At 39.3% G+C, this 12,883-nt stretch overlaps 1 protein-coding gene across 2 annotated transcripts in view; it reads right to left on the bottom strand.

The window, feature by feature from the left end:
* The window catches only part of Fbxl5 (F-box and leucine rich repeat protein 5), a 37,413-nt gene extending 24,776 nt beyond the window's left edge, over nucleotides 1–12,637 (bottom strand). Inside the window, exons 1-3 of one of the 2 annotated variants that reach the window (XM_036200564.1) lie at nucleotides 12,425–12,637; nucleotides 3,904–4,119; nucleotides 209–304 (exon numbers count right to left, since the gene is read on the bottom strand). In XM_036200564.1, coding sequence (XP_036056457.1) covers nucleotides 209–304; nucleotides 3,904–4,119; nucleotides 12,425–12,508 — 396 coding nt within the window. In that variant the 5' untranslated portion in view covers nucleotides 12,509–12,637. Of the gene's footprint in view, nucleotides 1–208; nucleotides 305–3,903; nucleotides 4,120–4,463; nucleotides 4,644–12,424 lie in introns of those variants that run through there. The other variant, XM_036200563.1, reaches the window with a different exon arrangement.
* Nucleotides 12,638–12,883: the final 246 nt, after the last annotated feature.

The following is a 12,883-nucleotide window of genomic DNA, read 5'->3' as shown; positions in this document are numbered from 1 at the left end:
ATGACCTGAGTTCAATTCCCAGAACACATGGTGGAAGGGAAACAATTCCCAAATGCATAATAAATGTTTTGTTTTTCAAACTAGGGCTAGAGAGATGGCTTGTCAGTTAAGACAACTTGCTGCCCTTGCCAAGGACCTGGGTTTAGCTTCCAGTACCCATATGGTGACTCCAAACCATTTGTAACTTCAGTCCAAGGAATCTGCTTACCTCTTCTTCTTCTTTCATGTGAGGAAGAAAATCTCTTGTAAAAGCCTCCAATCTCTCTTTCAGCTGTTTTGCATAATTTAACTGTTCATACTCATTCTAGGAACAAAAAATAATACACATTTAGCAGGAAGTGGAGACGTATATCATTAATGTCAGCACTCAGAAGGCAGCAGCAAATAGATTTCTAAATCTGAGACTAGCCTGATATCACAGCAAGTTCCAAACCAGTCAGGGCAACAGAGTAAGACATTCTCAAATATATGTTAAGGTTTTCCTGATCCCAGGAAGTCAACTTATTTTCTTTTAGCATAAAGATGTCCTTAGAGCTAGGATGCAGCTCAGTGCCGGAGCACTTGCTAACATGTCTTATACTGTATCCTCACCCTTGGCACCACCTCCCACTCACAGCCCTTAAAATAGTAAGTTTTGAATTCCTTAGTAACTCTAATCTAGGTGTTTTTTTTTTAAATTTTATTAGAATATAGCAAGTATATTTTAAAATATACTATAAAATGTTTTTATAATATATTTTATGTTATCCTAACAAGTTATTACTATATATATATATATATATATATATATATATATTACTATAAACATTTCTAAAGGAAGAAACATTTTAAAGTAAATCATTCTAATTCTAGATACCTCTCAATAGTCAAACATTTCTTCCACATATAAATTAAAATCACATCTCCCTGCAACTTATCCATCTTTTCTCTCTCCTCAATGTAAAACTATGGAAAACGGACAAAATGATGAAATATTTAAAAATATACTGATACTGTGGTGATTTGAATGAGAATGTTCCCCCAAAGGCTTTGGGATTGGAATTTTGGTCCCCAATTAGTGGCACTGTCTGGGGAGAGCTAGGAAGTGAGGCCTTGTTAAAAGGGCAGAATTTGAGGGATAAAAATTCTCATTATTTCCAGTTAATTTCAAGCTCAGTCTCTCTACTTCCTGGTTCCTATTTGTGATTTAAGAACTGAATACTCAGCTCCCAGCCTCTAGTTTCCATCACCACACCTACCTGCTAACACTAACACACACACACACACACACACACACACACACACACACACACTCGTACGTACGTACGTACGTACACACACATGTACACACACGCACGCACCAGGCACACCGGGATGTTTATGGACCCGTCCCTCTGGAAATGTAACCTCCCAATAAACCCTTTGATAAGTGTTCTGGGTCAGGGTGTTTTATTACAGCAATAAAAAGTAACTAAGACAAGTACTATTTCTTTGCTGTCGTGGCCAGCTTTTTTGTTTAGATAATGTATTCAATTACTTTCTAATATTTAGTTCAACGTTAAATTCTGCTGAGATTTTACACATCCTTTAAGCATATCCAGATATATGACTTCCAATTACACTTGTATCCTAATAATTATAAAATTTCTTTTTCACACTAGTTCTTTCTTTCTGCTCTTCAAATTCATTAATGCCTTCTCCTCCTACTAATAAATACACACTTATATTACATAAATAGTTCAGAATAAACCTTAATCCCTAGCCTTCTTTCACATACAAAGTCCAATATCATTCTCACTCACTTCTTTTTCTCTTTCCTCTACCACTTTATGTAATTACAGTATTCCATCGGTCTTAGATCCTACTGACAGGTGATGTCATTCTGTATGCTGTGAAAATGTGTTGCTCTGATTGATTAATAAATAAAGCTGTTCGGCCAATGGTGAGACAGAATAAGGTTAGATGGGACATTCTAAAGAGAGAGGGGAGAAGACAGAGCAGGGGAGTCACTGCCACTGCCAGAAGAAGCAAAAAGTAAAGGTACTGGTAAGCCACCAGCCACATGGCAAAGTACAGACTTACAGAAATGAATTAATTTAAGATATAAGAACTTGATAGCAAGAAGCCTGCCATGGCCATAGTTTAAAAATAACATTGGCCTGTGGGACTGGCTATGAGAGATTGTCCTGACCACGGAGCCGGGACACAGGAAAACTTTCAGCTACATCCTACGTCATTTTCAAGCATGACCCTTCCTCTCTATCTGTGACAACCATGACTTTGGTTCAGAAACACTGACCACATAATACATGACTATGATCCAAAACACCAAGAGCACAGGGAGTACTCAACAGAAAAGTAAATCTCCCTTCCGTTACTACCCAGTATGCTTTCCTCTACTAGTCAACCACCTCCCCTCTGGATATCTACCAAGTGTTCCTCCTTCCAGAGACTACTGGTAGAATTTCTTAATAATGGTCTTCAGTTGGAGTGTTCTCCGTCCCTCAAAATTAATCCTCCCTGTTACTGAATCACCTTTCTAAAGCAAAATTTCTAAGTAAAGGGTATAAGGTGGCTTGATGGAGTCATAACTTACTCCTATGCTTCACTGAACTGAAAGGGTTAAACAAAGTTTAACTTCCAAATATTTTAAGACAAATATTATTAATAAAATGTACATATATTCTCATCCTAAACTATACTCACAAATGCATTTCATTTTCTTTTTCAATATTACTTTGTTTTTGAGATAAAAATCTCACTATGTACCCTAGGCTGGTCTTGAACTAGTGACTCTCCTGCCTCATTTTCCTGACTACTAGAATTTCAGACAAGTGCTTCCATTCATGCCATACAACTGAAATCATCATCTTTAACCATTCTGCTTCCTAAAATAGGGAAAAATAAAACCCAGTAAACACTACAGCTGCCATTTCATTTTTTTCCCACTGTTACAGACTGGAGACAAGGCCTTGCTCATGCTAGGCAAGAACTCTACCACTGAATTACATCTTCCACCTTCAATTTTATTTTGTTTGAGAACAGGTCTCACTATGTAGCCCTGGCTGGCCTGGAACTTACTATGTAGACCAGGCTGACCTTGAACTCATAAAGACACACTTTCTTCTGCCTCCAGAGTACTAGATTAAAGATACATGCCTCCTCTGGCCCCATCTTTAATTTTAAATAAAATTTATGGAACTGAAGTGTTATCCTACACAAAAATTATACCTTTAGTCATCAGTACCCACACTGATAGCTTTTTTTTTTTTTTAAGATTTGGCAAATGTTTGTAACAATTTCATGGTAATTAAAATTTCAATTTACAAAACTTTAAAATTTGATGGTCAGTGTTCACCAAAAAGACTTTACTAGGCATTAATAAAGAGCCAATTTCCAAAGATTCTCACCATACCTGAGCCAGATCCTCTGAATCCTCTTTCCAATTAAATGGGACCTTAGATTCTGTCCTTAGCCTCAGTTCAATTTTGGGAAGAATCCTACTGAGTCAGTTTAACCATCATCATCTACTTTCAGTATGTGACTATGGCAGTACCTAAACAAATACCTCACTACCCCCTCAGCCTCTACGATGTAATACCCTGGCCTATCTTCAGCAAAAATCCTAAAGAGTTAATGCAACAGGAATTCTCCTGGTCCTAATGTTTTCTCTCAGTAATTTTCCATCTACTAGCTCTTGCTTCTTGGCTCTTAACTCCTGTTTTTTCTTGCATTCAGAGCTGACCTTTATCTCTCCGCCTTACTACAAGCCTCCACTGTAACCATTCCTGATGTACAGTCTTCCTAGCCATCATGAATAAATGTAATATTTTTAAAATAATACCATTTCCTAAAGTTGCTAATAAAAATTACAATGACAGGTTGGCACTATTTCTAATAGTTACATAGGAATTTTCAACTCACCTTAACATTCTTCAGCCCCTTTTCAAAGAGACTAAGCATCTCAGAGAGTTTATTGTCAGAATGGACATTATAGATGGTCTGACTGCGTTGCTGAAGTAAACCAATAATGTATTCATTTTCAATTTGCTCATGCATTTTAAACTCCTTGAAAGTAGCATATAAAGACTGGAGAAGAGCACGGAAGTCATTGTTGTTGGAAAAGTTCGTTTTAGAAAGCTGAATAAAAATTTTAAAAGACATAGTAAATAGATGCAAACGTAAGACAATGTAACAAGAAACATTCAAATGAATACCTAAATTTTTGTATATATCAAGATAGTTCCTTTACATCGATTATGTCAAAGTACAAATAAAGGAAATTCATAAAAAAATAATTCATAGATGTATAATTTTAGAGTCCCTTAGACTAAGAAGATGTTGGCTGGCATTCTCAAATACCTGGTGAGAAAGGAAAAAAACGTCACATAGTTTACCCAGGTAAAAATGATCAGACCCAGTTCCCTCCAAGTCTAATTTTCAATTACTCTATCTGTATCAGAAATCATACCCAAGACACTTACATTAGAAGAGTAAGCTTAGAATAATGTGGCTTCCTTTTCTTTGTTCAAAATGTTTTTCATGTTATTATACTACAATTTAAAACTGGGAAAATATTTCACTGTAAGTTTTAGTGTCAAGATGAAACTGATCTGTTTAGGAAGTAAATATAAAATATAGAGCTATTAGATAGAATCTTACTAGATAATTTAAGAAAACTGTACATATGTACACACACACACACACACACTTTTTTTTTTTTTGGGGGGGGGGGGGGGGACAAGGTCTCTCTCTCTCTATGTAGCCCTGGTTAGCCTGGAACTCACTATGTAAACAAGGCTGGTCTCAAGCTCACAGAGACCCACCTGCCTTCTGCACCCCAAGAGCTGGGACTAAAGGCATGAGCCACCACAACCACAAGAGAAGTATATTTTTAAGAAAACTGATATAAATATGTAACACCTTAAGTATGCCATCATTTTTTTAAATTCTAGCATTCAAATTGAAGGAAAATTCCCATTCCAGTGTAATTCCAAGCTTTTACACTTAATAGAAAATTAAATTCTAATACTAAAACACACACATCAAGAAATTTGTTTCAAAATTCAAAGTAAACTAAGCATGGTGGCACAGGCCTTTACTCCCAAAATTTAGGAGGCAGAGGTAAGTGGATCCCTTTGAGTTCAAGGCCAGCCTGGTTGTGGTGGTTTCTATAGATATGGCCCCCACAGACTCATGTGTTTGAATGCTTGGCTCATAAGGAATGGCACTATTAGGAGATGTGGCCTTGTTAGAGGAAGTGTGTTACTATGGAAACAGGCTTTGAGGTCTCATCTATGCTCAAGCTATGCCCAGTGTGCCAGTTCACTTCCCATTGTCTATGGATCAGGATGTAAAACTCTCAGCTTCTTCTCCAGTACCACGTCTACCTGGATGCTGCCCTGTCTCACCATGATAACAGACTAAACCTCTGGACTGTAAGCCACCCCAATTAAATGTTTTCCTTTATAATAGTTGCCATGGTCAAAATGTCTCTTCACAGCAATAGAAACCCTAACTTAAGACACTGGTCTATATACTGAGTTCCAGGATAGCCAGGGCTATGTACCAAGACCCTGCCTAAATAAATACACAAATAAATTCAAGCAATATTCAAATCTCCCATTATCTATATTAAATCTAACTTCTATTGTTCAATTCTAATTACAAAATTCATTTTAAATGGGAAACAATTAGGTTAAATACAACAGGTAGATAAATTAGAGGGCAAATGTTACTAACACCAAACTTCTTAGGCTTCTTTCCAAAGTGTGGTTCTGTCTTCTTTAAGAGGAGTACTAGCCTTTCACAGTAAGAACTGTGATGGAAGGACACTGAAATAGGTGGCATTAAGAATGAAATAAAGCCAATCTACACAGAACAGAAATAACTAAGTATCTTCTTTAAAAGGCAGTATTATCATAAGAATCAGAGAGATCCACAGATTCTCTAAGAGACCCGCTCTATCTATTTAGGTAGGGAACTTTTGTCTCTCAATGTCTTTGTTTCTACTTGATGCTAACTGGGAACAAAATGCCTATACTTCACAGGGTTACTATCGTTTACATACGCATTTTTATAAATTCATCTTGCTCTATTCCAGTAACTGGTGAACAGCTATGATGGGCTAGATGCTGTCTTGGTACGTGAGAACACACAGGGAACAAAATAAAGATCTCTGCTGTCATGGGATTGACACTCTACTGAAGAGAAGACAATGAATAGTTAACCATAATGCATGAATCAATCATCTAGAAAAGGGGTTGTCAACATTTCTGTAGAGCAAGACAGTAAATATTTAAATTTTCCCAGACTAGAGGCCTACGCCAAGTACTCAACTCAGCTGCTACAGCCCAAAGAGGAATCACAGATGACATGTAAGCAGATGACTGTTAATTTATTTCCATAAAACTTTGTATTTAAGGACACTGAAGTTTAAAGTTTCACACAGTTTTCACACGTCACAAAATATGGTTTCAATGTAAGAATAATGCTCAGCTCCTTTTCATATTAAAAACAATTATGTACAATAGACTTGAAGCAATTCACACTTCAGATTTTTAAGAATGTTCAGAACATCATACCAGATTACAACAAGCTTCATTAGTGGCTAATATCTGCAAATAATACCATGGGTAATTTTGTTTAAATCAGGGGTGGGAGTGTTAGGGGTGCTTAAAAAGTCTTAGTATGAAAGCATAGGGACATGCCTTAGCAATAGAAAGCCATCCTAACAAGCAAAAAGCTATAAATTTGTTCTCAACCCCAAGATGAAAAAGTAATTCTTAGTAGACATGACATTAATAAAAAACATTAATAGCCATAAAATTTTAATGTCCAAAAAGTATACAATACACTCATGAGTTAAGAAAGTTGTTACAGTTAACAAGCTAGTCTGTATTTGAAAGTTACTAACAGAGTACATCTGAAGTGTGTTTTCTTCTACCTATACACAAATTATAACTGTGTTAATACATGGGTTAATCAATTAGATGTGGGTAAATATTAAACAATGTAAATGTGTACCATACCACTGTATATCTTGAATATATATAATTTTGTCAACTATACTTTAAAGCTGGAAAAAAAAATAGTGAGATCTGAAAAGTGCTTTCTTGAGAGAAAAAAAAAATTTTATTTATATAACAGGTGAAGAAAATAGATTCATTTGTATTAAATAATTTGTCCTAAATCACGTAACTATGCAGTAATGGAGATTTAGCTTCTGTAACATATATCATAGATAAAATGTCTATCCCACACAGAAGGCTATCTTTTTGGATTCAAGACAGTAACTGGTCAGAATAATTGCTCCACAACAAAGGTCTCAGTATAATGAACACTGTCCCCCAGGAGATAAAGGGGAAGGTCTAGGGACAGTTTAGTTTGTCACCAATGGAGAAGTGCTACTGACATAGGGTGGGTATGAGCCAAGAATGTGACTAAAACAGTTTACAATGCAGAGGACAACCCCCACAACAAATTCTGTAGCCCAAATGTCAACAGTGCTTCAGCTGAGAAATGCTGCTCCAGCAAAGTGTTTCCCTAACAGTTTACTTACTGCAAATGATCTTGCCAATCCCCCACTATATGAAATATGGTGAAACGATGTAGTGAAATCCAGAGAACAAACATTTCAAAGATAATTCAGGAAAAACTATCTCCCTCTGTACATTTACATGTATTTATATTTCCACTTTCATTTTTCAATGATATTTCTCATGCACAATGTTGATTTACAACGAGTCATAAGATATACTGTGAAAAACAATGCTCTATGATAGAATGAAGGCTCACTGGTAGCCTCCACAATAATATACTCTGGTGCCACCACATTCAACAAAGAACTTACATATAACAAGACACAATCAACAAACAGAAAACAATAACCTGGTATTTTTCACATGAAAATGCATAACTGACTTTCTGTCTCAAGACACTGTACAGCCTAAAACATAAAGGCTGGCCTTAAAACTGGCAAAAGCCAGTAGTTCAAAAATAGGTACAAAACACATAGTAAGAATCCAAACAATACCACTGCTGCTGCATTTTTTATTTCCTGTCTCATTAGGCAGACCATACTTTTAGTTAAGCAGAGACATACACTCAATGAAGAAGCTTTTGTATGCTCTAGCCAAATTTATAGATGGAAAAAATGACCTATAAATAAACTGTTTTGCATAAAAACAGTAATAAGCAACAAGTGAGGAAGGCTAAAAATCATGGCTTTCTGAGGGAGAAAAAAATTCTAGGATTAAAATTCAGGCTCTACTAATTACTGAGTGAGCTAGGTAAGTTATTTAACCACTAAGACTATTTCCTCACTTTTAAATGAGGGATAACACTTGTCTTACAAAGCTCTTGTGAGGATTAAAGAAATATGTAGTAAGAATCCATTAAACTCCCTTTCCTTCCTCTCAGCTCAAATTTCAGTATTATGTTCTGAACTAAGTCAACTGTCCAAATGCCAGTACATTTTTATTAAAAAAAAAAAAAAAAACCAACTGACCATAAAGCTACATTCAAGTTTCTGAAAGTAATCTATTCAACTCTGCGTTTACGTCTTCTCAGTTTTATAAAATACTTTTTTTTTATAATGATAAAAATATATGACACTTCTTAATATCCTTATTTGAAAAACTTAAGCACCCTCTAGCTGCTTTCATCACTTAATTTTTTCAATGGGGGGGGGGGTGTTGCCTGCTGTATGTCTATGCACACATGCCTATCTGATGCCTGTGGAGGATACAAGGGAGCATCAGATCCCCTAGAACTGGAGCTACAGGCTGTTGTGACCTGCCATGTTGGTGCTGGAATAAAACCTGGGTCCTTTGGAAGAGCAACTTGTGCCCCTAATTGCTATGCCATCTCTCAAGGGCCTTGCTTCAACTTTTCTGTAACCTGTCTATGTATACAACTGGAGATCTCTATAGAAACCACTTCAGAGACTCTTCCTCGTGTTCACTGTGGACTTGACCATAGGCTTCCTTTTTGCTCCCACTGCACTCCTCTTGGACTTCTGTATTATCATAGATGATAGTGTGTATGAAACTGTGAACTCCTAAGAACAGCAATCACACCTCACAATGACAACAGAAAAGAATTAATGGAATTAAGTCCTGAGGATTGAAGGGAATGCTGAAAAGGAAAATGGGAAAAGGATTATCTACCATTTGGTGTAAATTTTACTATACATCCCAATTTGGGAGGTCAGTGAATTATGAAACAAGACTCAGAAGACTGTTACAAAACAAATCAAAAACTACTGTAGCTTTAGATGAAGAAAATTAAGCTGGGAGTCTTAATACTGACTTGGGTGCTTATAGATCTATCACTAGCTTACATAAGGCCTCATCCAGGCAATGCAGGCCTACAAATCCCCAGGTATAATACAGAAACAAACAATAGTTTTACTTACACCAAAGGCCTGCTGTCTGCATAGCAGAGATAAAGATAAAGAAACCTTTCCATACTACATTTTCAAAAACAAATTAACAAAACCAGTAAGACAAAAATACCAAGACAAAACAAAAATTGCACATACACACACACTACAGTCTGTTTTGTGGTTGCCAACTACTCCTGGGCAAAGAGAGTGTAGTAGATATACCCAGTGACAATCCATTAGAGAGAGTCAGGAATCAGTTGCAAATGGCTTCTAGGTTAGGAATTTTGCATTCACTTCCCCTCCTCAAAGTTTGTATTTTGTCTGGGTGACTTTTTTATATGTGAAAATCCACAGGCAACAAATTAAACTATTATACAGAAATATTTAATGTAATCTGTAGCAACTTAATAATTTGCTCTAAGTAAATTACTCAAAACAGAAAAACTGATTTGATGCTCCTAAAAAAAAAAATCACTTTTTGAATATACTATGTTTTACAAGTTCAATACTTGGAATAAAACTGAAATCTCTATGGTTTCTGGACATTCTTAATATTTAGAATACAGTGAAATACCACACTTGTAGCATTTTAGTTTCAACCAAAGCCTAGTTCTCATTTGCAGTTTTCCTGGAGTTTGGGTTGGATCACATACCCTTGATCTATACAACCAAAAGAAAGATGATGACAACAAACCTTGAAACAACAAAGTAATCAAAACAACCCTTCATTCTTTAAGGCTTTTCTACCATCAAGAGCCAGTTACTTTCCCACTTTTGCTCACAAAAGACATCCAGAGAACTTTCCTCTGACCACTGGCAACAAGAAGAAACAATGAAAATCCCTATGAAGTTCTTTCTCCTTCACTAAATTACCTTGGTCACAGTTAATACTGAACCTTCAGTATTCTTGATGAATATAAGCGATAATCTCATTAGACACGTGCAATTAATTCAGAATTAGTGACTTTTTTACAATGCTGGGAATAAATCAGTGGCAATTTTGACTAAAGCAAGACCAACTTTAAAACGCTTTATTAAACTGGTTATGCAAGAGGGAACATTTCACTAGTGAAGAAGAATCTCATTTGACTCATTATTTAAGCAACTGCATTTTCAAAATTTGCTCAAATGTTCTCAAACACCAAAAAGAGACACAAAAATAATGACTATTCCCCATTGGGTGACAAATGCCTGTAAATCTTGAACCTGGAAGATGGAAGCAGGAAGATCAGGAGTTCAAGGCCAGTCTCTGCAACGTAGTGAGTTCTCAAGGCCAGCCTAGACTAGGAAGAAAACTGTCTCAAAAACAAAAGAGTAATTTTTTTTAAGAGCCTGGGTAATACATTACAAATTTTCATTATTTGGGAAGGTCATAATCCTTTGGCAATCTGAAACATCTTAAATACTAGAAAGCTCCTAGGAAAATGTACAATTTGATAAAATTTCCCCTTATCTGGTCTCTGGACTATCTCTCGCCAAAACAAACCAGAGAAGTCTTGGATTCAATCAATCCTCATTAAATTCCCCTTTTGCTTTTTAAGAAAATGGAAAAAAAAAAAAAAAAAAAAACTTTTTTTTCCTTGCCTGAAATTAAAGGATAGTGGGAGGAAAAAAAGAAAACCCAAAAGGTGGAGATTATCAAAAGAAAACCACTAACTGAAAAAACTCAAGATTCTACTCTTCGGCTCAAGGCTTAGCCAATCGTTCAGCCTCTCCTGGGTAAAAGATAATCGCCCTCGCTGTACCCCCTCTCACCTGAGAGCTCTAAATTACACTTGATATCTGGATTCTACGTGCAGACTCCAATACAACTGGGGGTCCAGGCACCAAGATTTTAAAGAGCTTCGGAGTTCATTAAGAAGCAACTAAGTGGAGAACCATGATCCTAAACAATCCTGGTGTTTCAAAGTACACCTGACCTCGGACTAGGTTTGGCTTTTTTGTTTTGTTTTTCTTTTCCCAAAATGGAGGGAGAGAAATGGTTGTGGGGCAGGAATGCTAAAATCTGAAACTTCAAACTGCTGGTCTTCCTGTGACCTACCAGTGAATACACTGGGTTCTTTCCTAGCACCTCTCTGGGTTGTAAGACAACTCTTGTTTGCTGTTAATAGTCGTGCTAATTCTCTGTAATTTCTGAAAATTCAACGTAATTCTATGTTTAAGAAATAATTACTTGACAGCTATGTATTTGATTCATTTTTATAAAACACATGACTGCCCAGACTTTACACATCGATGACCTTTCAACATAAACTGACAATTGGGAATTTGGGGAAATCAATAGAAAAAGGCCCTTAACTCATCTCCACAACAGTACTTCAAACTTAGGCTACATCAATTCAAAGTCCAAAACGCGTTCTACAGCACACCAACTTTTCCTAAGAGCCCCTCTCTTCTGATTCCAGGTGAAAAGTCCCAACAGAGGAACAGCTAGCTGTCTTGGAACAAAATCTACAGGGAATAAATATTCAGGAAAATAAAAAAGCTGGAAGAGGAAAAGATAAACAGAAACGCGGTGTGCAGGGCTTCCCCAGTCCCTGCACCGGGCTTTGCACACGGAAGCAAACCAGTGCAAAGCTAGAAGGGCAAACAAGCCCGCTCCAGTGAGGCTGGAAGCTGCTGCCCGTGGGGCCAGGAAGCAAGTCACAGGTCCAAGCGGAGGATGCAGCGTTTGCAAAGCGACTCCAAGAGCCCGGAGGGGCCGTGCGGGCAGTACTGCGGTGGCGAGCCACCGCAGAAGCGGCCTGCGGACCGGGAGCCCCCGCGGGAGGCCGACCCCGGGTCCCCACAACCCCTCACCCCCGCACAGGCCAGACCCGCCAGCAGGACGCTGGGCAGGCGCCGCGCGCCCCGAGGGCACGTCCCAGGCCGCCGCCGGCCCGGGTTTCCCAGGGCCCCGGGCGGGAAGGTGCGGGAACCGCGCCGGGCGGGGACGGGGGACGCAGGCGGCTGCTCGCCCGGCGCCAACGCGGGGGGGGTTGCGGGAGGCTCGCAGGCCAGGCCGCCCCGGAACCCGCCCGTTCCTCCGCGCCGCCCTCCGCCCCGCGCTCCCGTTACCTTGTCGCAGTAGCGTCCCACCAGCTGCTTCATCCGCCAGTGCGGGGCGGTGAAGACGTCCACTTCATCGGGGAAGGGCGCCATCGCCACTGCCTCAGCGTCCGCCTCAGCAGCCGCGGCCGCCGCCTCTCCATAGACACCCTGGCCGCGGGACAGAGGCGGCGCGCCCCCCTGCGCATGCGCCCGCCCCGTCGGCGCGCGCGCCCGGGCAGCTGCGCGGGGCCGTGACGCGGGGGCGCGCGGGCCGCCGCCATGCGGGGCTGCGGCCCACGTGACCGGCCGGCGCGGAGGCGGAGGGCTCCCACCTCCCCGCCGCACGCTGGTTCCTGCTCGGCTCCGTGCGCTGTGGGTTGGCCTGAGGGGCGTTCCGTCGTCGTCCCAGAACGCACTGTCTGAGGGGCGGGGGTCCTCCCGGCCCCGGCAGCCGACCTCCGTGGTCGGGTGGAGCCTAAGCGCTCC

Source organism: Onychomys torridus, chromosome 10 (genome assembly GCF_903995425.1).
Source record: "Onychomys torridus chromosome 10, mOncTor1.1, whole genome shotgun sequence".
NCBI classification, from domain to species: domain Eukaryota; kingdom Metazoa; phylum Chordata; class Mammalia; order Rodentia; family Cricetidae; genus Onychomys; species Onychomys torridus.
Note: the sequence above shows the minus strand (reverse complement) of the source record. Positions and strands in the feature narration are given on the sequence as shown.